The 27,716-nt window shown below is 38.2% G+C and overlaps 1 protein-coding gene across 2 annotated transcripts in view; it reads left to right on the top strand.

The window, feature by feature from the left end:
- The window catches only part of RAB3GAP1 (RAB3 GTPase activating protein catalytic subunit 1), a 75,319-nt gene that overhangs the window by 29,963 nt on the left and 17,640 nt on the right, over positions 1-27,716 (top strand). For both annotated transcript variants that reach the window (XM_056117640.1, XM_056117639.1), the window contains exons 6-16: positions 1,515-1,634; positions 2,507-2,672; positions 5,688-5,787; positions 11,047-11,128; positions 13,653-13,721; positions 18,081-18,154; positions 20,040-20,132; positions 21,377-21,543; positions 23,757-23,843; positions 25,035-25,207; positions 27,432-27,486. In XM_056117640.1, coding sequence (XP_055973615.1) covers positions 1,515-1,634; positions 2,507-2,672; positions 5,688-5,787; positions 11,047-11,128; positions 13,653-13,721; positions 18,081-18,154; positions 20,040-20,132; positions 21,377-21,543; positions 23,757-23,843; positions 25,035-25,207; positions 27,432-27,486 — 1,186 coding nt within the window. The remainder of the gene's footprint in view (positions 1-1,514; positions 1,635-2,506; positions 2,673-5,687; positions 5,788-11,046; positions 11,129-13,652; positions 13,722-18,080; positions 18,155-20,039; positions 20,133-21,376; positions 21,544-23,756; positions 23,844-25,034; positions 25,208-27,431; positions 27,487-27,716) is intronic.

The raw sequence follows: 27,716 nt of genomic DNA, 5'->3' as shown, positions 1-27,716 counted from the left end.
TGTCTGTATGGTCCCTGAAGCGCTACCAGAGTAATTCCTGAGTGTAGGGCCAGGAGTAATCCCTGAGCATTATTGGGTGTGGCCCAAAGCCCCCCATAGATGTAATATCTGTCAGGGGATCTTGCCAGAATCTCAGATCCTCAGGATTTTAAATGGGGGCTGATAAGGTCGTAGGCACAGTGATTAACATGTACCGTAATTTCAGATTTCCATGAGGAAAGAAGGTGCTGAGCATAATTTGCACAACTTTATATATTTTTTGTGAATACATCTAGACATGATAAAGTAAAGGTGCCGTTTTTACTACTTTAGGGAATTTCTTGAGAGTATTCATTAAAAAGACATAAGTCCATATACATGGAGGAAGAAATAAATGAGGAAAATGACTAATATCTTTCATAAATCATTTTCCATAATTAAAAAATATTGACTAGAAGTGCTTCGAGTGAATTGATCAGTAAATTTCAGTTGCCAAGTAGCCTGCCTCCTAAGTTAGTTAACTTTGGCTGCAAATTTGTGGTTTTTAGGGGATTTGATAGCGAATGAATTTTTGTTCTAATAAGATATCATAGTGGTCGTAAGATGTGTCTGATAATTTTGTGACTATTACCTGTTAAATGTTGCTGAGTAAAGGTAAAGGTAAAGGCCCTCCCGTTGATCATCGATTTGCTCGAGCGGGCCCAGTAACATCTCCATTGGAGACTTTGTTGTTACTGTGTCTGGCATATCAAATACTCTCGGTAGCTTGCCGGGCTCTCCGAGAGGGGCGGAGGAATCGAACTCGGGTCGGCCATGTTGGCTGCGTGCAAGGCAAACGCCCTACCGCTGTGCTATGTTGCTGAGTAAAAGAATACAAAGAAATCTTTATTAAAATATTTAAGTAAACCATGTTTTCATTTTAGTCAGCCTGATATACCTTGACTGGTAATTATATTCCTGTTCTTTAGAAAATATATCAAACTTTAAATTTCCACATTAGTTGCTTTATGTTAACCAAAGCAGTATTGCAGTGCTGGATTTTACATCTTTTATCTTGGAATTAACTTTTTGGGGGGTGGAAGGCCACAGCAGACAGCGCTCAAGACGTACTTGGTGGCTCTCTGCTCAGGAATGATGGTGCTCAGGGGATAAGATGGATGCTGGGGATTGAACCTGGGTCAGATGTATGCAAGGCATATGCTCTATCCACTGTACAATAGTTCTGGCCTCTGGAAACACCTTTTAAGGCAAAACTATCATGTACTATTCCTTGGAATTTCAACGGTTTATAAAGAATGGGGTTGGGAGGAATTGTAGGTGAAGTAACACAAGTATTTCCCTAAAGAAATTAAGACTGTAGAGAATCGAAAGAAATATACTTGCAATGAAAAAACATGCGTTCGTAGTTCATAGTTGACTTGAAGGAGCTTTTTTCCTTGAAGTTCCTTTAGGGAACTTCTTTCTTGTTTTTTAAATAATGGAATTTTATATTCTGAAGATTGCCTTTGCTTGTTGGTGCTGTTTCTCCCCTGTAGGTACGGCCTTCGGGAGTTTGTGGTGATAGCCCCTGCTGCCAACAGCGATGCTGTTCTCAGTGAATCCAAGTGCAACCTTCTTCTGAGTTCTGTGTCGATTGCTTTGGGGAACACTGGCTGGTAGGAGAACTTTATACAAACCTAGACAACGAATTAAAAACTTTTAAATTATGATTTTTTTCCAAGAAAAATGATTATTAAGTATCCTAATTCTTGTACTCTGTTATATTGGAATTTGCAACATAAGGATAAATTATGCTTGGCAAATTTAGTAGGGAAGGCATTTCTGAAGGCAAATGCCTTTTCTGCTGTATTATCTTTTTGGTTCCCAAGAGGGGTACTTGTAAAGGGAAACATTGAAATAATCCGTGAATGTTTGAAATGAGTATTTGAAGTGATTTGTACTATTTTTGTACTTTGCATCCACATACATAGTCCATTTAAATTTTGTTTAAAATAAAATTTTAAAGCTCAGGAGACAGGTTTTTTTTTGTTGCTTTATGTACGTTTGCAAATGACTGAAAGAACTTTGAGTATTGACTTTGGAATTATAAATATATTTTAGTGAGTCTAATTTGTAGACATTGAAATCCACGAATCTGGAGGACTGCTAATCTTCAAAAGATAAAGTAAAAATGACTTCACCATTGATGTCGGTTTGATTAGTACTACTTAATAACTGTGAATCCAGGTTTTGCTCTAATATTATAAGGACTTACATGGTATGATCGCTCTTATTCAAGGAGACTTTATTTTTCTTTTCCATGACTTTCAGAGCTTTTAAAACAATGCTCTGACTGCAAATTATCTCGAGATGAGTTTCTTCCATTTATTATTAGCGTAAGGAAGAAAAAAGACTTGAAAGTGTCTTTATTATAAATGTCAGTCTGTGGGGAGAAGTATTTAAAATTAACATTACATTGGAAAATGTTTAGATGAGGAATTAATGTTTTATGAGCTTACAGTCTGTTCCTCTTTATTATGCCCAACAGCCAGGTACCACTCTTCGTGCAGATTCATCACAAGTGGCGGAGAATGTATGTGGGAGAATGCCAGGGTCCTGGTGTCCGAACTGATTTTGAAATGGTTCATCTTCGCAAAGTACCAAATCAGTATACTCATTTATCAGGTCTGCTAGATATCTTCAAATCTAAGATTGTAAGTTGACATTGATATTGTCAGTTTTGTCTGGCAAATAAAAGTACCAATTTGGTCATTATATTGAGCATACAGAAACATTGTGATATTTATAATTTCTTAAAGAAAATTACTATGTAGATTTAAAGGAACAAAATAGTTAATTGGAGTCTTAGTATACTAAAACTAAAGAACAAACTGATTTTTTTCCTTCAGTTTATTAGTATTTATATATTCTGTTATCTTGGATGTGGATGACCCAGTTTAACCCCCAATATCCCTTATCTTCCCTAAAGCCCACCAGGAGTGATCCCTGAGTGCAGAGCCAGTAAGCCCTGAGCACTGCCAGGTGTGGCCCAAAAGGCAATAGTAATATAATTTAAAAAATAGAATTATGTTCCAGCATCAACTTGAACTGTTCCAGGTCATTTATCTTTCATTATATTATAGTGTTTTTCTTTTCTCTTCTTCACATAATTCTGTTTATTAGAAAAAGACTTGGGGAGTATTTTACCCTTTATAATTACATAGAATCATATTTCATGGTTTGAATATTTTAATTCTATATTTGGATTTTTTTCTCTTTTAGATAGTGTTTTATGTCTGGGATGTTTTGTTTTCAGGATCATTTTAGTGAGGGTGAATTAAAAAAAATAATTTTCTCATTTCCAGTAGTAGTATTGTAGTTGATTTACTCTCTACTCATGGCATATTTCAGAACTGGATTTTAAAATACCATTTGGAACTTTTTGCTATGGTGCTAATAAGGAGGTATTAGAATCACTTGATTCTGTATTCAGGTCATGGCAATAGGGCGTTCTTCTCTTTACACAAAACTGCAGCATCGTAGCATCTAAAAAAGCCAGAGTACAAGTCAGAGCGCCCTTCCCCCTTTGTCTGCATTAAACTGAGAATTGTTTCATTCTGTTCAGTGCAGTCTGTAATCCTAGGCTGTCCTCGGCTGTCACTGCTTTTTTTCTGCACCTGGAAATCAGCAGGTGTATACCTTGAACTCCACCTCTCAGTTTGGTTGTCTACACTTTGCTAGAGCCAACAGATGTCTTTGATTCTAACCACTTCTTTCTTGGATATCTCTTTCTGTATTTATCTGCATTGTTATGTGATTGAAACAGAGGTTAGGTGTTTCAGTGACATTGTTATGGTTATAGTTTCTGCTGCTGCTGCACTAATAAATCCTTTTTTCCCTAACCAGCATTTTTCCAGGAAATACCTGGAAACTATTTAGACATGCAGAATATTTTTGAATCTGTATTTTCACAAGCTTGCTAGACCCTCATCAAGTCCTATTCCACATTGACTTATACTAATCATTAAGGGAAGTTGAGATCATAGAATTTTTGTTTTAAATGAGTATTAATATAGTCTATTTTGTGTAAGTGACCATTTGGTCACTTGGTCTAGAATTCGGTTAATTACTTCAGACTGACTTTAATTTGTGCTTAGTTTTATTTCAAGAAAGAAAAATCATCATCTCCCCGAAAGAATTCTTACCCATTATTACTACTTTTACCTCAGTTTAAAAAGTAAATTATGGGCTGGAGAGATCATCAGTGAGTAGGACGCTTGCATTGCTTGTGGTCATCCAGCGTTCACTATCTAGCAGCACATATAGTCCCCTGTGCCCCACCAGATATGATCCCTGGGCATCGAGAGCCAGAAGGAAACCCTGAGCACCACTGGCCCAGACATACACACACAAAAGTAAATCATAATTTTCACATTTAGTCTTATCTGAAGATAATAGTAAAAAATTATATAAAATTGAATATATTTTGAAAGAGCAATTTTGTTTCACAGAATTCACAGATAATAGTTTAGAAGCTTTATTTTCATGCGATTTCTCTGTGGCACTGTTCAAACCCAGCAGTGCTTGGGGACTATTCGTATTGCAGTGCAAATGAGTCTCTCCCAGAGGAGCTCAGGGGATTGGCTATTCAGTACTTTTAACCCTTTGAGCTATCTTTTGTCCTAAAAAAGAAATTTTATTTTAAGGGCCACACTCAGCAGTACTCTGAACCTCCAGAGGTGTCTTCAGTGATTCAGGCCTGACAGTTCTGTGCTGCTTGGGGCCCAGCAGAACTGGAGGCTACCAGGACCATACCCAGCCGGGACTCCAGGACTGATGCAGATACCTGAGTAGGGCTTGAATGGGAAACCTCCATCTATGCAGGCATGTGCTCTAGCCCTTTGAGCTTTCTCCTATTCCTAATTTTTTTTTTAGCACAGCTTTTTTTTTTTCTAATTGAATCACCGTGACCAACCAAAGCTTTCATGTTTGAGTTTCAGTCGTACAGTGATCGAATACCCATCCCTCCACCAGTGCACATTTTCCACCACCAGTGTCCCAAGTATCCCCCCTCCCTCCCCAAGCCCACCCCTCCCCCTGCCTCTATAACAGACAGTTTCCCTCATACTGTCTCTCTACTTTTGGGCATTATGGTTTTTAATACAGATACTGAGAGGCTATCATATTTGGTCCTTTATTTACTTTCAGCACAAATCTTCTATCCTGATTGATCCCTCCAACCATCATTGACTTAGGATCCCTTCTCTATGCCTGTTGTCTTCTCCGTCAAGCACAACTGTTATAGAAAATGGAAACATTTGATTCTCCTGTTTGTGTTTTGGCCACACTTGGCAGTGCTCACTCTTGACTTTGCACTCAGGGATTACTCTTAATGTGGTGCTCTGGAGACCATATATGGTGCCAGGGATTGAGCCCAGGCCAACCAAACGTAAATCAAATGCCCTGTCCTATGTACTCCCACTCTAGCCCCTAAATTCTGCACTTTAAACTCGTAATAACTTTTGTGACTTTTTAATGACTACGACAGCATACATTTTTTATGGCTGGAATATATTAGTATCTGTCACTTTGAAATTCTGTATTTAAAAATCTGTATTTCATAAAGTAGTAATCTTATCAATTCTGATAGTTTGAAATTTTGATGTTGAATATATATGAATAAGTATACTAGCATTTACGTGGTATTTGTGTCTGCATTTGTTTCCTAGGGATGTCCTTTAACTCCACTGCCTCCAGTTAGTATTGCCATTCGCTTTACCTATGTACTTCAGGATTGGCAGCAGTATTTTTGGCCTCAGCAACCTCCAGGTGAGATAATTTAGAACTACATTAACTTCTGAATAGAAATGGAAAAGAGAGCATTAAGAAATTGAAATTCACTGTTTCAGGTATTACAGTGTTGCTGATTTTATTGCCTTTATCAAGCCCTTTTTCTTTTTTTGTTGTGCTCTGGATTGAACCTAGGGCTTCACTCACTCACTGCATGTGCTCTTCAAGGGGCACATCCTGGTCTGTTGTTTCCTCCTTTGAAAAAGCCTTGTGTGTTGTAGAGAACTCAGATCTCCATCTGCAAAGCATGTGCTGGACCATTGAGTTACTTCCTCAACCCATTTTTTTTTTCACTTCTCAAAATAAACCCCTGTGAGTTTTTTGAGAGATTGTATTGCTCTGTTTGATCACTTGTCTTTGAAATCTAGTATTATTTGTAAAACAAATCTTCTTGAATCTTCATATGCTGTAAGTTTGCAGCCCATAGCACTGTAGCACTGTCCTCCCATTGTTCATTGATTTGCTCGAGCAGGCCCAGTAACGTTTGCATCATGAGACTTGTCGTTACTGTGTTTGGCATATTGAATGTGTCACGGGTAGCTTGCCAGGCTCTGCTGGGTGGGCAAAATACTCTCGGTAGCTTGCTGGGCTCTCTGAGAGGGGCGGAGGAATCGAACTCAGGTTGGCCGCGTGGGCCACATGCAAGGCAAACACCCTACGGGCTGTGCTATCACTCCAGCCCTGCAGCCTGTAGTAAATAATTTAAAAGATGTGTTTTTATCATTGTATGACTGAAACTCAATCATAAACAATCTCATAACTGTATCTCATGGGGATTTAACAAATAAATAAATTGATCATAAAAAGATCTGTTTTTATTAAGAGAAGAATATATGAAAAGCTACTCTTTTCAGCCTAGAACAGATTTGCAAAGCCTAAGTTTTTACAGAGGAGAGTTTGAAGAGGACAAATAAGGAAAGAAAAATTATGTATTTATATGCTAATTATTAAAAGGATAATTTTTTTTCTTTCTGGGTCACACCTGGTGATGCATAGGGGTTACTCCTGGCTCTGCACTCAGGAATTACTCCTGGCAGGGCTCAGGGGACTGTATGGGATGCTGGGAATCGAACCCAGGTCAGCCGTGTGCAAGGCAAATGCCCTACCTGCTGTGCTATCACTCCAGCCCCTGAAAGGATAATATTTTACTTGCTTTTAGTGAAAATCAAAATCAGCTTACTTAAAGCATAAGCATTGTGATTTATTCAACAGTCATTATTAGTGTAATTATTAATCCATACCTCTGGGAACATAGATAAAATAGAATTATTTTAGAAAAACACAGCCCAATGAACTTAAAATCCAGTTATGAGATGTTTTAATTCCTCATATGCAAATCCTGTTATTTTAAACACATTCAAAAAGAAATTTAACACAAACTTATAAATAATTACAAGGATTTTACTAGACCCTCACCAAAGAAAACTGAATTAGAATGAAATCAAATTATAGATTATTTTTATTCCAGGTAGTTTGTTATTTAGAGTATTGAAATAATAAATTGACAGTCTTGGAATAATGTTAAAATTTAAGTAGTATATTTTGGTAGTTATATATAACTGCTATTTTGTACCACTGAATGTTTTTAAATTATAATATATAAATAAGAAATACATTTCCACAGTATGGACGATTCTCAAAAAATTAGAAATTGAGCTCCCATTTGACCCAGCAATACAACTCCTGGGAATATATCCCGGAGAGGCAAAAAAGTATAGTCGAAGTGACATCTGCACTTGTTTGTTTATTGCAGCACTGTTTACAATAGCTAGAATCTGGAAAAAACCTGAGTGTCCGAGAACAGATGACTGGTAAAAAAAACTTTGGTATATCTACACAATGGAGTACTATGTAGCTGTTAGAAAGGATAAAGTCATGAAATTTACATACAAGTGGTACTGCATGGAAAGTATCGTGCTAAGCGAAATGAGTCAGAAAGAGAGGGACAGACATCGATTGCATTCATCTGGGGAACATGAAGTAACAAAACAGGAGACTAATACCCAAGAATAGCCGAGATAAGTACCAGGAGGTTTACTCCATGGCTTGGAGACCAGCCACACACTTTAGGCGTAAAAGCAGCTCAGACAGAGAAGGGAGCACCAAATAAAGGGTTTTGGGAGGATCCTCCCAGAATGGGAGATGGATGCTGAAAGTAGACTACAGACGAACATGATTGCCACTCAATTCCTCTTTTGCAAACGACAGCACCCAAAAGGAGAGAGAGAACAAAAGGGAATGCCCTGCCACAGAGGCAGAGTAGTATGGGGGGGTGGAAGGTGGGAGGGATACTGGGATTAGTGGTGATGGAGAATGGGCACTGGTGGAGGGATGGGTACTCAATCATTGTATAACTGAAACCCAAGCATAAAAATTTGTAAGTCTACAACTGTACCTCTTGGTATTTCACTAATAAAAATTAAAATAAAATTAAAAAAATACATTTCCTGGCAGAAAAGATAGTATAGCAGGTAGGGCGTTTGCCTTGCATGCATCTGATCTGAGTTTGATTCCAGCCATCCCCCGAGCAATGGTACAGTGGGTAGGGCTTTTGCCTTGTGTACAGTTGACCCAGGTTTGATCCCAAGCATGACATATGGTCCCCCAAACACTACCAGGAGTGATTCTTGAGTGTAGAGCCAAGAACCCCTGAATATTGTTGACTGTGGCCCCAAACACCCTCCCTCCACCCAGATAAAAAAAAAAGGAGTAAAAGATAAGAAATTCTTCTAAACTATATAGCAAAGGGAAATAAAAAACCAAGCTGAAATTTATATTAGAAGAAAGACTACAGATGTTTGATTTAAGTTCCCATCCAGCCATATTCTCTAAGTAGTTGTCATCATCATCCTCGTATGAAGTATCAATTCTTTACCCTCCTTTTCTTTTTTTCTATTTTTTTCCCTGTCTTTGTTTTTGAGCCACAACCAGTGGTGCTTAGAGTTTACTCCTGGCTCTGTACTCAGGAATCACTCAGGGGACCATATGGCATGCTTGGGATCAAACCTGAGTCAGTTGTATACAAGGCAAAAGCCCTACCCATTGTACGATTCTAGTGCCCGCCCCCTTTTCCATTTTATGAGGCTCTCTTGATCTCGAAGACAAGAAGCAGAATCGTAGCACTATTATTGCTGTTACTAACTTAACCTTTGTTCAGTTTTCAAAATTATTTAATAGCAATCAAAATATTAGCCTTTCTTAGTGAGTTAAAGGCCATGTAAAATTGCGGGGCTTTATAATATTTTAAAAAATTTTTATTGGTTATTACTTAGAATTAAGAGGATTAAGGTGTGCTGTTCAAAGGTTATGATCCAGAGTATGGAATGCACCTAGTTCTTTAGTGCTAGTCCTTTAGTTTCAGCAACAGAGATTCCTGGTCACTTTCCTTTCTTCAGGTTAATCTACTGGTAATCTCTTTGAAACCGTCCAGAAATACCTTCCGGGGTATCTTTAGGTTTTCCGCTTTTCACTATTGAGCATGATATTAGGTGTTGACTGCTGTAATAGTGATTGAAAGCCATATTTATTTTTAGTATTTTCTTCTTTTAAAAGGAATTCAACATGTAGGAAGGGCCGTTCACTGTTTGGTACTTTGTAGAACATTTCATGTAATTCTCGTTCACCTAGGAGACAGGTGCTGTTAACATGTCTTAAAGAATTTAAGTGTTAGAGCATAGAAGTTATAGGCACAAGACCATACCACTAAGTGACAATGTTTGAATTCAGACATTTGTGACACTCAAAAACCCTTGATAATTCATTCCACAGTGTTGTTTCTCAACTTTAAAGTCAGTTAAAACTTTTGTATAGTTATTATGTAGTAATAATATGCTTATAAATTTTGAAGCTCTTAAAAATTCATATGCTGTAATAAAACCAGTCATTGTGATCTTTATTGTTGTAAGCATTCTTTAGTTGGAAAACGAAACAAATGACTTGAAAATTTACTGAATCCAGTAATTGAGTCATTTTTAATGACTTATTTTTAATAATTTAGTTAGGGTTTAGATAACTGTCAAACATGATTTAACAAATCTGGACAGTTTCATAACTCAGCAATAGACTTGAATCCAGTGTAGTGTGAATAATTAAAAATAACCATCTGTGTTATTCCAAAGAGAAATAAATCCTTTTGATGTCTTTTAAAAATGCTTATTACTTCTTCAAAATAGATGGTACTAAAGCCGTGATATATTCTTTAAAATTTCTTATTTTAGATACCATCTATACAGGAAGAAAATTCTTTTCTAAACTTTAAAGATCTCCATGTTGAGTCGCCAGAACTAATGAATGTGGATTGGTGATTAAAAGTTTTTTCTTTTTCTATCTACTTTGGGGCTACACCTGGTGGTGCTCAGATACTGTTCCTAGCTTTGTGCTCAAGAGTGATCCTGGCCGTGTCAGGAGAACACTTCTTTGATGCTGAGGATTCCAACCCCATTTGGCCATATGTAAGGCAAGCCAAGTACCTTACCCTTCTGTACTATCCTCAGATCTTGGAGATTAAATTTTTTGTTTTGGGCTTTTGGGGTCACACTCGGCAATGCTCAGGGGTCTCTCCTGGCTCTGCACTCAGGAATTACTCCTGGCGGTGCTCGTGGGACCATATGGGATGTCAGGAATCGAACCCGTGTCAGCCACATGCAATGCAAATGCCCTACCCGCTGTGCTATTGCTCCAGTGCTGGAGATTAAATTTTTTAAATGTGAATAATCATTTCTTTAGATTGTATTTTTAGGAATCAGATTGTAATGTATTATTCCTAAAAATTAGGAAAATGTGCTCTTGAGTAAAATTTATAATGTACTGTTCGAGTGAGCCACTACATCAATAGGAATTAGTGTTGTCTTACTACAGTAATAATTTGGAGGAAGTTTTTAGATCCTAAAAGCTTTCTAATTCGCATTTAGAACAGTATACACACATATGTGTGTGAGTTTATTTATTATTTGCTTTTTTGGATCATACTAGATGATGCTCATGGATTATTACTGGGTCTGCACTCAGGAATTGCTCCTGGTGGTGCTTGGAGGACCATCTGGGATGCTGAGGATTAAACCCAGGTTGACTGTGTGCAAGTCAAATGCCCTACCCACTATTACTCTGGCCCCTGCTGTGTATATTCTTGATGTTGACATTTAATCATTCTCAAAGGACTTACATAACAAGCTTAAATTTTCACTTCCCTATTTTTTGCTAATGAAAAAACTTTTTTCTCTCTTCCTTTTTTCTCTTTAGATATAGATGCCCTTGTAGGAGGAGAAGTTGGCGGCCTGGAGTTTGGCAAGTTACCTTTTGGTGCCTGTGAAGATCCTATTAGGTGAGAATTTCAGTCTATTATTTGAACTAGGGGATTTTACTTTTTAACTATGTTGATAGTGACTTTTCTGTTCTTTTATCATTAATACCACAGCCTCCAGGGCTACCAGTTATCTACACTTAACTATCTGGCCATCTTTTTTTTTCTGTTACCTTAAGAAATAGAAGGCTTGGACTGGACGGATAGCATAGTGCATGGGGCACTTGCTTGCACACAGCTAACCCAGGTTTGATCCTGATCATCCCTGGAGCACTGCCAGGAGTTTATGTTTGAATGCAGAGTGTGGAGTTACTGAGAGTTATCATGGGTTCCACCCTCCCCATCCCCATGCCCTCCTCCTCCACCTAAAACAGAAGAGGCTTTAAAATGTCTGTAGGGTTGAAAGAGATAATACAGGGGTGAAGGCACTATCCTTTCATGGCCCTCATTTGATCTCCATCACCACCCGTGGTCCCCTGAACCGTGCCAGAAATAAGCCCAGAGCACCACCGAGTATGGCCCAACTCCCGCTCCCGTCCCCCGCCAAATGAGTAAAATTAAAATGTCTGTAATACCATTTATTGATTATTCCTTACAGAAGTGATTCTTGTTATCCTTTGGGGAAACATTTTGTTTTTATTTATTTTTAATTTTGTTACCATGAATCACAAAGTTATTCACGATTGGGTTTCAGGAATAATGTTTTCACACCAGTCCTTTTATCAGTGTCCACTTTCCTCCACCAGTTTCCCAATTTTTCCCTGTCCACCAGCTTGTCTCTATGACAGGCACATTTTTTTTAATATAATTAAGTTATTTTAGGAGAACTAACAAATTTTAAAGTAGTTTCAGAAGAAAATATAGGGTTTGGAAAATACAATCATTGATAGCAGCATACTTGGAAAATTAAGAAATGATCTTTATTTGGTATGATAAATAAACTGCTTGGTTAATTAGAATATATACCCATATACTCATACATGCTTAATACTCTCATACATAGATAGAATAATAATACTGTTGAAATTACTCAAGTGAAGTTGATAATCTTTTTCTATTTTTTACTATCAGATGTGGCAGGTACTGTGCTGAATGGGGAATGGGGAATTTACAAAGCTAAAAAAAAAAAAATCTTTCTCCATAGCATGTAAGTCTAACTGAAGGAAATAGGCAGCATAATTACCTAAATAAAACTTAAAATATAATTTGAAGAATAAATGCATGATGTAGTGGAAAGCAAATTGAAACTTAATCAGGAAAATGTTCTCAAAAGAAGTGATAATTAATCCATGTTTCAGTTAGGGAGCCAGGCAAAGAGAGAGAATCTCCTTTCTGTGTGAAAGGAAGAGCAGGCAAAGAGCTTCTCAGGAGGAAAGAAAAGGCAGCCAGCCTGGCTTCAAGGTAGTGAGCACAAGAGGAATGATGTAGCATAGCTGACAGGTATATTTATCGCCCTTTGGTTGTTTTTTTTTTATTTCAATTTTGCTTCAGGAAAATTTTAGGAGGGGGAATAAAATTGACCTGATAGTATACAATGACGTAATTAGTTTTTAAATGCTTTTTCCTAATTTAAATCGTAAGGTTGTGAGAGAAATAAATGAATGAAAAGCAATTAAAAAAGATTAGCAGTAAGAGGAGGTATTTGGGCAGGCCATTCAAAACAAATGGTGGTTATTGAATGTTCTTGGCAACTATGGTTTGAAAGGAATGTTTGATAGTATCAGAAGAAGTGAAGAGGTTTTTTTAGTGTCATCTATCTTGTAAAAAGAATTCAACAGTTCGAGAGAGGTAGACTTGGTCATAAAGACTTTGAACCAGAATCCAAGATTGATATATAAAATTATTCTGGTGCTAGTAATTTTCCATTTTTAATCTACGATAGCACATGCTGGTTATATATCCCTCCTCTCTTTTCTTAACCTTAAAAAGTTTATGTTCTAGGGGCTGGAGTGATAGCACAGCGGGTAGGGCGTTTGCCTTGCACGTGGCCGTCCCGGGTTAGATTCCCAGCATCCCATATGGTCCCCTGAGCACTGCCAGGAGTGATTCCTGAGTGCAAAGCCAGGAATACCCCTGTGCATTGCCCGGTGTGACCCCCCCCCCCAAAAAAAAAAGAAAAGTTTACGTTCTTAGCTACTAAATAGCTTAAAAGTCTAGCGCACATATCTGGCACGTGGAGGCTCTGGGTTCAGTCCTTAGCCCTGCATCCCCCGCTCCCCCGAGCGTAGCCTTGGTGTAGGTGAGCCTTGGTGGCCCCAAGCACCATTAGGAGTGGCCCTCATGCCCCCTTGAACTCTGTTTGGAGGCATCAATCAGTCCTTCATTGCTTTTTATGGCTGAATAACGTACCATTTTTTGAAAATCTTGCAATTGGTCTACTCCTCAGCTGATAAAAATTTTGGCAACACCACTTTCATAGGCTCATGCCTGTGTGTGCATCCCTGGATTTTTAGTTATGACTCATTCCTAGCAGCCAAATCGCTGAATTGGGTGCTATCTAGAGTATTATAAACTTTAAGATATATTTTATGTTTGTTTGTTTTAGTGAACTCCATTTAGCCACTACATGGCCTAACCTGACTGAAGGTATCATTGTGGATAATGATGTTTATTCGTAAGTATGTTATGAGTAATACTTTACTTTTTTTTTTCCTGTAGAATAAACTAACTGCCAAATTGTTTCCTGTCAGTATCTGATAAGGTTGGTCTGTTTTTCTAATTTTTATTAAGGCACCATGATTTACACATTTGCTCTTAATAGAGTCGTTTCACCATACAATTTTCCAACACCAATCCCACCACCAGTGTCCTCGTCGGTGACTTCCTCCCTTCACCAATGTCCCCAGGTTTCCTCCTGCCTCTCAGCCTCCCCTCCTGGCAGGCAAATAACAAATTTATTTCATATTGTTTTCCCCAACAAGACTTAGAGGAATTACAAATGGAATTTATCAAAATAAATCAATAAACCAATAAAGTAAATTTGTGACAGTTGATTGCTAAGTGGTTTTAACCAATATAAATAAGATGTTAATTGATCATTGAAAATGTGTAAAATCCCTTAGCAAGCTAGGAGTATGCATCACTTAATCACTTAATCACTTAATCCCCGTTATTCATCGATTTATTCGAGCGGGTGCCAGTAACGTCTCCATTCATCCCGGTTGCGTTGCTAGCGTAGTCCAATGGGAGTATGCATACCTTTTCTAATCTAGCGCACTCTTGGTGAGTGTCATACTCAGTGCTGTATGTGGGGAAATTTGTCCTGTCCTTGAGAATCTCATTTTTTGCTTCTTGCAGAACTGGCTTCAAGGCTATGAGTTCCCCAAGCTATTGCTTGTCCATGAAGCTCTGTATAGTTCCTTCAAATCTGACTGATAATCAAGCGAGACAGGGTATTCTTGGTGAGGTCTTTGTTTTGTTGAGTACTGTATCCCTCCACAGTCTTAGGACTCGCTGAATTTCATTTGATAGATCTGCTATACATCTATGGGCCTTCCTTTGTATGTGTGTTCTTTTTGTTGAACTTGCTACTTTCAGTATTCTCTCTGTCTTTGGATTTTATCATTTTGAGTACAGTGTGTCTTGGAGTTTCTCTAGTTAGTCTGTTTTCTCTGGGACCTTTCTGATCTCTTGAATTTCAGTGCCTATAATCCTCAACTCTGGGTTATTCATTTTTTGGTGGGAGGGGGCACACCTGGCAAGACTCAGGGGTTACTCCTGGCTCTGCACTCAGGAATCCCTCCTGGCAGTGGTTGGGGAACCATATGGGATCCTGGGAATCCAACCTAGGTTGGCTCTTTTCAAGGCAGCAGCTTACCTATTGTGCTAGGTCTCTCCAACTCTGGGAAACTCTTTTTGATAGGTTCTTTACATTGTTTCTTCATCACATTGCCTTTCTGTTCTTGAAGGGACTCTGTTGATTTTTTAATTCATCCCCTAGTTCTCTGTTTTTCTTTTTTTTCCCTCCAGACTATTTCCCACCTTCTGCTGTTTGCTTAGTGCCCCTTGATCTTTTGTTCAGCTTCTGTTATTCAGAGCTTCTGTTGAGTTTTTAATATTACTTATCATGTTCTTTATTTCTGTCATTTCTGACAGTAGTAGTTTTTTCACTTCAACTCGGATTTTCTTGTGCTTTGCTGACTACCTGTGCTTATTGTTTCTTTCACTGAACATCTTCATTATGGTGTCACTAAAGATACTGCCTGAGGATTTACCGGTGTCATTTATGTCTTGGGTGATACTGTTTTCACTTATTGAGCTTGGTGGGTTTCTTTGTGTTTTCCCCATTGGTTTTCTAGTGTTCTTCTAGTGCTGGGGTGGCCTTGTTTTTGACTCCCTGGAAGATACTGAGGGAATAAGCTGAGATTGCCCTTTATATTCTTTGCCTGTTTTCGCCAAAGGACAAGAAGAATAACTGTGTAGCTTGTAATTTGTTGAGTAGATCTGTTGCATGCTTTAGGAGCTGTGGTGTGGGATCATTTGTATGGCACAGGTCAGGAGATGTGGAGGCTCCTGGAAGCTAGCTGGAAGGAAGGGGCTCTGCTCGGTTCAGATTAGCTCAAGTGATGTCAGGAGAGGCAGACCTCACCTGGCAAAAGGTCTGATTTTTCTAGTTTTAAGGTCACTTTTTATACTGACTAATAGGTCTGAGAGATGTGTATATAAGTTGCTGACTTTTGGGATATAATTTTTAGCTCAAGAATAATGAACAGGAGCTGGAGCAATAGTACAGTGGGTAGGGCGTTTGCCTTGCACATGGCCAACCCGGGTTTAATTCCCAGCATCCCATGTGGTCCCCCAAGCACCTCCAGGAGTAATTCCTGAGAGTAAAGCCAGGAGTAACCCCTGTGCATCCTCGGGTGTGACCCACTGTAGCACTGTCATCTCATTGTTCAAAGAATAATGAACAACGTCAATCTTGGTTTTTGCGGAAAAAAAAAAAAAGTATTTTCTTTGGAATTCAGTGTATAACTTTATTGCATTTTGCTTACCCAGTTAGAAGCATTTCATGAGGTGCATTGAAGAGATGATGAACACCAGAATGTATAGGAATAGTGTGATTGTTAAGTACGATAAATAAGAATATGTCATATACTATTGTGCAGTGGAAAAAACTTGAAAATTACTGTAAGAATTGGCTAGGGAAACCAAAGATAGGAATACAATTTTAGTAGTTCCTCTTGTTTTTAAAATGCAGAATAGGGTAGAAAAGGACACTTTTTTCATAATTAAAATAAGTTTGTTTTCTGATAGTAAATAGAACATGAGTTTTCTTTTTTTTTTTTTTTTTTTTTTTTTTTTTATTTTTTTAATTTATTTATTGAATCACTGTGGGAAAGGTTACAAAGCTTTCAGGTTTATGTCTCAGTCATGTAAATATCAAACACATTTCCCTTTACCAATACTTATTTTTTACCATGAAGAACCCCAATAAAACCCCACCCCCCACCCCTCCCCGTCCCTGTGAAGCAGATGAATTCTAGTTAACACTCTATCTGCTTTGATTAGATTCATTGTTTCAATAAAAGATTCACCACTATTATTTAGAGTTTACCCCCCCCCCCCCCCCAAATCAGACATGCTGAAAAAGCATTGTGAAGTGATTTGCTTTCTACGGCTGGGTTCAAGAATTAAATGTTGGTTTTGGATTTCTGCTCTTTTACCTATTGACCCTGGAAGTATTTCTACTGAAAGTCAGATAGTTAAGAAATTGGTTTCTGTGTTCTGGAGTCCTGGCCGTGCTGGAGAGCCGCTCGCGGGGGGCAACCGGTGGCCTCGGTGGGGCGTGAAGGGCGGACCGAAACGCCCCCCTTCCCATGAGGTTTTAGTCGCCCCCACACTCCCGGCTCATACCTGCTGTCCACAAGGCTCCCATGTGGCCGCCATCTTTCTTTCCAAAGAGGAGAGGGCGAATGGGGCAACACCCTTTCCCCTCCGGCAGACTTGATGGCCTGGATCAATGCAGAGTCCGTTCACTTTTCTGCTCCAAGCTGCTGGGTTCTGCATTAAGTCCTTGTGCTTCTGGGGCCGTGGCCGTGCTGGAGAGCCGCTCGCGGGGGGCAACTGGTGACCTCGGTAGGGCGTGAAGGACGGACCAGAACGCCCCCCTTCCCATGAGGTTTTAGTCGCCCCCACACCCCCGGCTCATACCTGCTGTCCACAAGGCTCCCATGTGGCCGCCATCTTTCTTTCCAGAGGGAGGAGGGCGGAAGGGAGCAACACCCTTTCCCCTCTGGGCAGAAATGATTGCCTGGATCAACGCATAGTCCTTTCACTTTTCTGCTCCAAGCTGCTGGGTTCTGCATTAGGTCATTGTGCTTCTGGGGCTGTGGCCGTGCTGGAGAGCCGCTCGTGGGGGCAACTGGTGGCCTCAGTAGGGCGTGAAGGGCGGACCGAAACGCCCCCCTTCCCAGAACATGAGTTTTCTTAATCAGATCATTTATCAATTTTAAACAAAGACTACTGCAACCTTGTTTGTATTTGAGGGTCTGTTATTACACATTTGTACTTATAATTCCCTTTATTCCTAAAATGTAATTTCTCACTAAGCTATCAGTGTAAAATCCCTAATCAGAATAATTTTGTGTGTACTTTATTATTATTGTTTTTTTTTTCGCCTTGTGCTTTAAGAACTTTGACTTTTCAAGATTAATTTTGTGGGGTTTAAGGATGTGGCTCTTTAGTAGAGCAAGCACAGCTCACATATGGGTGACCCTCAGTTCCTAACGCCTCCAAAATCTTAAATTAAAAAAATTTTTTTAAATTTATTTTTATAATATATCCAGTTACCTTATGCATTTGAATATTATCAGCAAATTTAGAATGCAGAATGGATTTCTTGGTCTATTATATATGTTTAAATTAGACTGATAAATTCATGACTCTTGGGATTGTTATAACTAGAATCTTATGTGTATTGTTTTACATTTTATTTTATTTTATTTTTTTTTTAATTTATTGTTTTACATTTTAGTGATTTGGATCCTCTCCAGGCTCCTCATTGGTCTGTTAGAGTTCGAAAAGCTGATAATCCCCAGTGCTTGCTAGGTAAGATCTATTGTGTTCTTTTCCTGAATATCACCTATCTGGATATCTGCCTTCTAAATCAGAGCATTCAGTGCATTCTTTATATTTCATTTCGTATACTCAAAAAAGCATTTGGTCACACACACACACACACACACACACACACGGACGCATGCGCGCGCACACACACACACACACACATACATATATAGATTGCATTTGTGTCTCCAGTTAAACCCTTAAAAAAAAAAGTCTTTGCCAATTTCATTGAGCCCTTCGATTACTAACTGTTGAATAATACTAACAGGATCTCTTTTTTTTTTTTTGTTTTAACCAAGTTGTACATCAGAAGTCTCTGGTTTTTTCTAATAATATGAGTTTTATTCTACTATTACTTTTATGTTACCCCCCCCCCCCGTTTTTTTTTTTAAACTTCCTAAGTAACAGTCTGTATTTTCCATTGTAGTTAGAGCCCTTTTTGCCTTTTTCCTTACTTCTGTGTTGTGGTCCCCTGAGCACTGCCAGGAGTAATTCCTGAGTGCATGAGCCAGGAGTAAACCTTGTGCATCACGGGGTGTGACCCCCAAAAAATCCCTCCCTCCCTCCCTCCCTGCCTTCCTCCTGCCGCCCCCCCCCCACCTCTTTTTCTCTCTCCCCCCTATTTTGGGCATTATGATTTGCAGTGTAGGTACTGAAAGGTTATCATGTACATCCCTTTACCTACTTTCCGCATTCAGTTCTTATCCGGAGTGATCATTTCCAACTATTGTTGTCATAGTGGTCCCTTCTCTATCTTAACTGACTTCTGCCATCCCACCCTCCACCCTGCCCCAGTAGTGGCAAGCTTCCAACTGTGGACCAGTCCTCTTTTCTTTTGTTTCTACTGTCATTGAGTAATATCTCATACTATGCTTTTTCTATCCCATAAATGAGTGTTCTCATCCTATGTCTGTCCCTCTCCTTCTGCTGACTCATTTAACTCAGCATGATGCTTTCCATGTCCATTTATTTATAAGCAAATTTCATAACTTCATTTTTCCTGGTGGCTACATGGTATTGTAGATGTACTATGGTTTCTTTATCTGTTCTCATCTGTTCTCGGCACTCAGGTTGTTTCCTGATTCTGGCTATTGTGAATAGTGCTGCAATGAACATAGAAGTACAGATGGCATTTCCTCTGTGGGTTTTTTGTTTGTTTGTTTGTTTTTTGCTCCCAGGGTGTATTCCCAGGAGTAGTATTGCTGGGTTGTATGAAAGCCCAAGTTCTAGTTTTTTGAGAAATGCTCATATTGTTTTCCAAAAAGACTGGACCAGTTGGCATTGGCACCAACAATGAATGAGCTCCAGCACTGGTCTTTTTCTTTTTGATATGTGCTGGTCTCTGTGGTGTGAGTTATCTCATTGTTGTTTTGATTTGCATCTCCATGATGATTAATGATGGAGAGCATTTTTTTATGTGCCTTTAGCCATTTGTATTTCTTCTTCGAAGATGTTTCTCTTCATTTCTTCTCTTCATTTTTTCTCATGATGTCTTAATCCTCTTTTTTAAATTCTGTTTTTAATGAATTCAAAATTCTGTTGGGTTACGGTTATGGAAAAAGACTTTAGCATAGGTATACTAATATTACGTAATGAGAATAGATACTATTTGTCTTATTTAGGCACATAATAACTAATCAGTATTATTAGGTACAGTTGTTTTACTCTCATTCTAGTAGGGTTATTAAGGGAAAAATCATTCTGGGGCAGCAATGAAGAGCAAGCCTACCTTTGAAATGGAATTTGTCTTTTGTAGAATAACTGAATGGGTTATTTTTCTAATATACCTTAGTTAAAAGCATGTGTGAAAAAATGTGTATTTTATATTTTTAAGCGTAAAGTGAGTAACTTTTTTTTTCCAATGTAGGTGATTTTGTCACTGAATTTTTTAAAATTTGCCGTCGAAAGGAATCAACTGATGAGATTCTTGGACGATCCACATTTGAGGAAGAAGGGAGAGGTAACTTTTAAAAATTATTTTTGAATGCCTAACCAATCTTTTTTTTGGTTTTGTTTTGTTTTTTTGGGTCATACCCAGCGATGCTCAGTGGTTACTCCTGGCTCTGCACTAAGGAATTACTCCTGTCGGTGCTTGGCGGACCATATGGGATGCTGGGGATCAAACCCAGGTCAGCCACATGCAAGGCAGATGTCCTGCCTGCTGTACTGTTACTCCGGCCCCCTATCCAGTTTTCTTTATACATTTTAAAAGCATGTTATCATCGATTTTCTCTTTTGAATTAAGTTGTAGAAGCAAGTACTTTTAAAATTTTTTATTAGTGAAACACCATGAGGTACAGTCGTAGACTTAGAATTTTTTGTGCTTGAGTTTCAGTTATACAATAATTGAGTACCCATCTCTCCACCAGTGCCCATTCTCCACCACCAATGATCCCAGTTGCCCTCCCACCCGCCCACCCCCCCCCATCCCACCCCACCCCTGTGGCAGGGCATTCCCTTTTGTTTTCTCTCTCCTTTTGGGTGCTAGAGATGCATCCTGAAAGTAGACTGTAGACTGCACATGATTGCCACTCAATGCCTCTTTTGCAAACCATAGCACCCAAAATGGAGAAGCAAGTTTTGATGGACTAGACAGCTTTTCATTTATCCTCAAGCAAATCCTGATCTTAAAAGATCTTAAAAGACTAGGCACATTTAACAAGCTGTTTTGAGGGCTGGAGGGGTTAAAGCCTTGCCTTGCTTGCAGCCGTTTCCAACCTGGTTCTCCTCATCCTTGCCCTAATCGGGGGACCACATGGGATGCTGGAAATCTACCTGGGTCGAATGTGTGCAAGGCAAACGCCTGACCTGCTGTGCTATCACTCCATACCCACACATAAAATATGTGCCCCTGCACCATATATGGTCCCCTGAGCAACCCCAGGGATCACTCCGAAGCTCTGTTCAGGAATATCCCCTGAGCCCTACTGGGTTTGGTTTAAAACCCAAAAAATAAATACAGTATAATTTTGATAAGCCAGATTAGAGGTGTTTTTGAAATCTGGGCAGAAATAATTTGCCATATTGTTGTCAGTTATTTGTGTTTGTAAAGCTAATATGAGTATTAATTTTTTGTGATTCTTAGACTAGGTAATACTAGTAAAAACAGTGACTTAGCATATTCTGTATAATTACCCGTTTACTCATCATTCTAACCTGTTACAATTAGTGATATAATGTCTATTCATTTCTGTTCTTTTATAGACGTTGATATATCTCATGCTTTGTCAAAGTTGACAGAGCCAGCACCAGTTCCTATTCATAAATTGTCAGTTTCAAACATGGTACATACTGCGAAGAAGAAAATACGGAAACACAGAGGTGCAGATGAGTCACCGCTGAATAACGATGTCCTTAACACCATTCTTTTGGTAACTACATACATGTCTCTGCGTACTCACATATTCATTATATATTCAGTCCCTTCTATGTGCAGGCATTAGATTGGGAATATAAAATGAGTGAATGAGTCTCTACCTTCAGAGAATTTCTATCCGTGCAATATAAGGAAAGTAAGCGGTGGTTACGTACCATGTGGCATGTTAGAACCTACCACAGATGCATCTGTCTCCATAAAAAGTATACAGAAGTCTTGGAAGGCAGCTATGCTAGCCACTGTACCACCAACGCAACATCAGGAAGACTTGATAGAAACATCTAGCTGCATCTTGAACATTCTTTAGAAGCCAAAGAGTAGTAACAGCCTGAGAAAGGATGTTGAACAGTTTGATGTGTTAAAAGTTAGTTTTCAGGGCCAAACATGAGGCTGGAAAAATGGCAGGTAACTTTCCATGCTGAAGCACTAAACCCAGAAGTTTAATGCTGTTTTAAGCAGGTCAGCATGATCAGAATTTGTATTTTTGGAAACTGACTGTTCACTGCAGTCCAAATACAACTTTATCAGTGAGTACTAGACAGGTCTAGGATGACTCCTCTGTATGGTGTGGCGGAACAGACTTAGTGTGGGAGTCAGTACACCAGAGTTTAATCATGGTTTACTGTGTGACTATGAATAAGCCATTTTACGTCAGTTACCTCATCTATAAATGCTAGTAATTTAGCTTACGAAGATTGTTTTGAGGATTCAAAGACATTCTGTTACACCCTACCTGGTATATTATGAGCCTTGATCAATGATAGTAATTCTTACCATAAATATAGCTATAATTATATATCTGAGACTTGGTATATTAAGATAATCGTGGGGAAAACTTTCAAGAATAGAGTGCAATGAAAGGAAACTTGATATTATTCTTATTCTTAAAATTGATATCAGATCAAGTCTTGATAATAAACTTGATATTTCATTTTTGATAGTAAATTTGATATTATATCAGGTTTTAGAAATTTGATAATAGTCTTATCCCTGGGCTGGAGCGATAGCACAGCGGTAGGGCGTTTGCCTTGCACGAAGCCTACATGGCCGACCCGAGTTCGATTCCTTCGCCCCTCTTGGAGAACCCGGCAAGCTACTGAGAGTATCCCACCCGCACGGCAGAGCCTGGCAAGCTACCCGTGATGTATTCGATATGCCAAACACAGTAACAAGTCTCACAATGTTACTGGGCCCGCTCGAGCAAATCAATGAACAATGGGAGGACCGTGACCGTGACCGAGTCTTATCCCTGACATTTATTTGAAATAAAATTCTTAATCAGATTTTTAGGTTGTGTTTCTATATACAGTGAGATTAGTTTACACTTAGCAGTATAAGAATAATATTTGTAAATGAGTGGCTAGTAGTGGCAGTTGGCACATAATAGTACTTCTGATTTTTTCCAAAATCTTGAAACGTTCTATAATATATAGGTATATATAAAATAAAAGGAGTTATAAGTCAGTAATATCAACAAAAAATTGGAATAGTGATAAAAGTGCTAAAAATAAATTTCTATAGAGCAGACCCCTCAGATTTTATTCTTATTATAAAGATAGGTTTTCATAAATATTTCTTAACCACTGCTAACCACACACACACAGATACACATATTTTGGAAAAAGGATAGTAGTCATTGCAATGTAAAATGCATCAGACTTTTTAGTTGTTTCTGATAAAATTGTGTCTTAAAGAGTATATTTTAATATTTCATGTATAAGCACCTTTGGACAGCTTAACCAGAGCCTTGTGAATATAGGTATATTCAAATTTTTTCTTCTATAATTTTTATGGTATTACTTTTTATAATGATAAACCTTTTATTTTTTATTATTTTTTAAAATAAATTAATGGCCTTGCATTATCTTAAAATAATAGAAAAAAGATTTTAGTTTTGCATTATCTTTAGCTAACAGAACCAGATGGTAAAAAAACCTTTTTTTAAAAAAATAAATAAGCTCTGAATTCGGCTAGTTACTGTAACAATGTATTGAATGTTTTTGAATAATAAAGGAAACGTGAGGTAGTACAGAAACCATTAAAGACATTCCTAATTTTTTAACAGTAAAACCATTAGGGTATCTGGTATCTATATAAGTTTTTTAAAAAACAAAATAACAGCTTTATAATTCATAAGAAACTAAAGAGAAAAAAATACACTAAGTAGGAAAATTTGTTTTTAAAAACATGATTTTTTTTTTCTTTAAGTTCCTGTTCCCTGATGCTGCTTCTGAGAAACCATTAGAAGCACCCTTAACAGACAACAGTAATCCTCCATCAGATGGCGAGGAATACGTAAGCTGATTTGAAGTTCAATAGTAAAATAATTAAGATGCATTCAATTCATATGGGCTTGCTATATTTCTAGTTCAACAGTAAAAATGTCTTATTTTAAAAGTCACCTTAAGAGAGAGAACGAAAGGGAATGCCCTGCCACAGAGGCAGGGTGGGATGGGGGGGTTGGGGAGGTGGGAGGGACACTGGGATCCCTGGTGGTGGAAAATGGGCACTGGTGGAGGGATGGGTACTTGATCATTGTGTAATTGAAACCCAAGCACAAAAATTTCTAAGTCCACAACTGTACCTCATGGTGTTTCACTAATAAAAATTTTGAAAAAGTCACCCTAGAAAGCTTTGATAACGTAATCTCCACTCAAATAATGACTTGCCAAAGAACCCAGACATTTATACATATTTAGATGAAAAGAACTTTTCCTGAAAGCAATTTTTTAAAAGTATAAATATTTGAAAATTTTTCTTTCACCTTTGACTTTTAATGAAATTCTGTTACAGTTTGCAACAGAGTATTTCAGAATTAGTCCCCTTATTATGAGTGGAAAACTCCTTCGTGCAATAGAATGTATAAAATGACATAAAATATTCGCTTTTTTTTATTCAAGTCTTTGATAAATTGAAAAATGGGTGTTCAGAGGACAGGTGTAGAGATATATCAAACTCTGTACAGTAGACTTTATTGGATTTCATGAAGTGAGAAAAAGCAGAACATTTACATTTTCAACGTCATAGCTACCCGTGATGTATTCGATATGCCAGACACAGTAACAACAAAGTCTCCAATGGAGACGTTACTGGGCCCGCTCGAGCAAATCGATGAACAACGGGAGGACAGTGACAGTGACAGTGACAGTTTTGGTTTGTATTTTATGCTTGGATTTTCACAAGTTTACTCATTTGTAACAAAAGGACTTTAAAACAACATAGGAAGTTTGGCAAAAGCTCAACAAGAAAGTGAAAGCTAAGTGGCCTTGCAAAACTATACCTCACTTTCTTCATTCTTATAGAAGTCTTCAAATGCATTGAATTCCTCAACTACAATTTTAGCAGTAGTTTAATAGACCTTTGGTTAAAGCTAGTTTTGGTAGGAAGGGTTTATTTTAGTATTAAAATCTTTCTTTGTACAATTTCTGATTTTAGATATAAATGTTTTTAACAAGGTTTGCTTTATTTCTATTTTTCTAAATTTAGAATCTCTACAATCAGTTCAAATCTGCACCCTCTGACAGTTTAACATACAAATTGGCTTTGTGCCTTTGCATGATCAATTTCTACCATGGAGGTTTGAAAGGAGTGGCACACCTCTGGCAGGAATTTGTTCTTGAGATGCGTTTCAGATGGGAAAACAACTTTCTGATTCCAGGGTAATGATTTCAGTTTCCAGTTTCATAGCAGAATTCTTGTTTTTAGCAGAATTTGATTTTAGGTCCATTGATTCTCCTCTTCTAGGAAATCCAAGAGGGTGGTAGGAAACTTGACACAATTTGGGTTTGGACGGATTCACTGTAGCTAATTTTCATTGGGGAGAAGAGTAAGGATAAGGAGTAAAGAGATGACTAAGGATCAAAGTAAAGGAATGGTTAATTGACATATTTCTGTAATGCAAAGTTCCGGTATTGTATTTCGGAATGGGGTACTAGGAGGGAACAAAGCAGCATTCAGACCACACCTCACAGTGTTAGGCTTTATTCCTGGCTCTGGGCACCAGATCACTCCTGATGGTGCTTGGGGGACCATGCCAGGGATTGATCTAGGTTTGGCCATGTGCAAGGCAGGTACCTTAAGCCCTGTACTATCTCTGTCACCCCGGTATTACATTTATAGAAATGCTTGTTGTTATACTGATGAAAGTAGTTGAAACAAATACAGGTAGCTCTTAATAGTGTTTCTTAACTATTTAAATTTTATTTTCATTTTTCTAATAACCTCTATTTTCTAATCTTTTCTAGAGAATAAACTTTATTCAGTTATAGGGAAAAATCACTTTAGAGTTCTTTCAGATATTAAGAGCAATGTAAATTTTTGGCTATAATTTATATTGACATTTCACTTAAATAGAAGAGTTGAGTTCCCATATATGTTATATCATGTAGATTGCTATTCTTCCATCAGTGTGTAAGTAATACAAAACAGCAATTGGTCAGGCAGGTTTACTCTTAGGACCAGATCTGTGACTGTAATAGGACTAATGCTTTGGTGTGTAAATCACTGGGTTTGATCTTTAGCACTGCCAAAGAAAGAAAAAAGGAACAAATAAAAATGTTAATTAGGGATGAAGCAATAGTACAGTGGGTAGGGCGCCTTGCCTGTGGCCAACCCGGGTACAATTCCCAGCATCTCATATGGTCCCCTGGCCACCACCAAGAGTAATTTCTGAGTGCAGAGGAAGGAGTTAGCACTGAGTATGGCTGGGTGTCACCCCAAAATCAAATAAAAAATATTTGTTAGTCTTGTTATTTTATTCCCCCCCCCTTTTATTATTTATTTATTTAGTTACTTGCTTTTAGGGTTTTGAATCACACCCAGCCACGCTCAGGGATTATTCCTGGCTCTGCACTCAGGAATTACTCCTGGTGGTGCTCCGGGGACCATATGGAATGCCGGGGATTGAACCTGGTTTGGCCGCATGCAAATTCCCTACCTGCTGTGCTATTGCTCCAGCCTCTGTTTTATAGTTACTAGTCTCTGCTTAGCTGGATTATCGCTTGGTTATCTATTACATAAGTTATCTATTATAACTTACAGTTAAAATTGATTTGTTTATAAATTGGTTATAAATTACAGTTTGCTCTGTAATTTACTGCAGATCCAACAGCACACTGAATATGAGGAGTTTCCCTGATCTCAGGGAACTCTATTGGTTTGGAACTGGAGGCAGTCCTGGCTTCCCCTTGAAAAAGGGGAAAATGACATAAAACAGAGATGGGCATACTTTTTTTTTATAGTGAAAATCCACCACCTTAATAATAATCTGTTTTGTGTGATGTGAAAAACTAGTGTGTGGACTGTTTTTACCCACTCTGGAGAAGCCCATGTTCTCTCTCGAGTATCTTTCTCTCTCTCCTTCCCTTTATTTCTCAGATAAACTTCTTTCACTTACAAAGAAGGAAAGAATTATTACTGTGTGCTGGCTACTTTCTAAGGTAGATTTAGAGACTTTTTCCTTTTTTTCAGTTTTTTTTATTTTGGGACCATACCTGGCAGTGCTCAGGAGCTACTTATGGCTTGATGCTCAGGAAACCGTGTGGTGCCAGGGATCAAACCCGGTCCTCCTACATACACAAAGTACATGCTCTTGCCTCTCTAGTTATCTCATAGACCCTGAGTTAGCTTGAGTTAGCACATCACTACTATACTGTCATGGCTTTGGAATATCATATAATTGCTATAGGTGATTATGAAGTATGAGGAGAGAGAATAAAAAATTCTGCTCTTTTAGTCTTATTCCTTCCAACTCATTTACCTTACCTACAGCAATCTGGTCTTTTATTTTCTGTCAATATGGCTAAAATTTACAGTAGTATAAAAATAGGCTCACCTGAATTAATTTTATTAAAACTAACCTTTCTGTTCCTTTTCCTTTGGTAGGTTAGCCAGCGGACCCCCGGATCTAAGATGTTGTTTACTGCATCAGAAACTACAGGTAAAGATTTCCCAGTGACAGTGTATAAATTGGTACCCACCTAATCCAACTTTATTCTAAAATATGAATGTAATAATATATTATAGGCTATCTCATTGTGCTATTTTTGGCAAACTTACAAGTCTTTGTTATTTATGATATGGTACAAAGAAAGAGTGGAGAATGAAAATTAAATAAGCAGTGAACAGATTTTTATTTTACTGTGTCTAAATAGAAGTGTCATTTGTGTT

Source organism: Sorex fumeus, unplaced genomic scaffold, assembly GCF_029834395.1.
Source record: "Sorex fumeus unplaced genomic scaffold, SorFum_2.1 ptg000035l, whole genome shotgun sequence".
Lineage (NCBI taxonomy): Eukaryota > Metazoa > Chordata > Mammalia > Eulipotyphla > Soricidae > Sorex > Sorex fumeus.
This window is presented reverse-complemented; position numbering and strand designations above follow the sequence as displayed.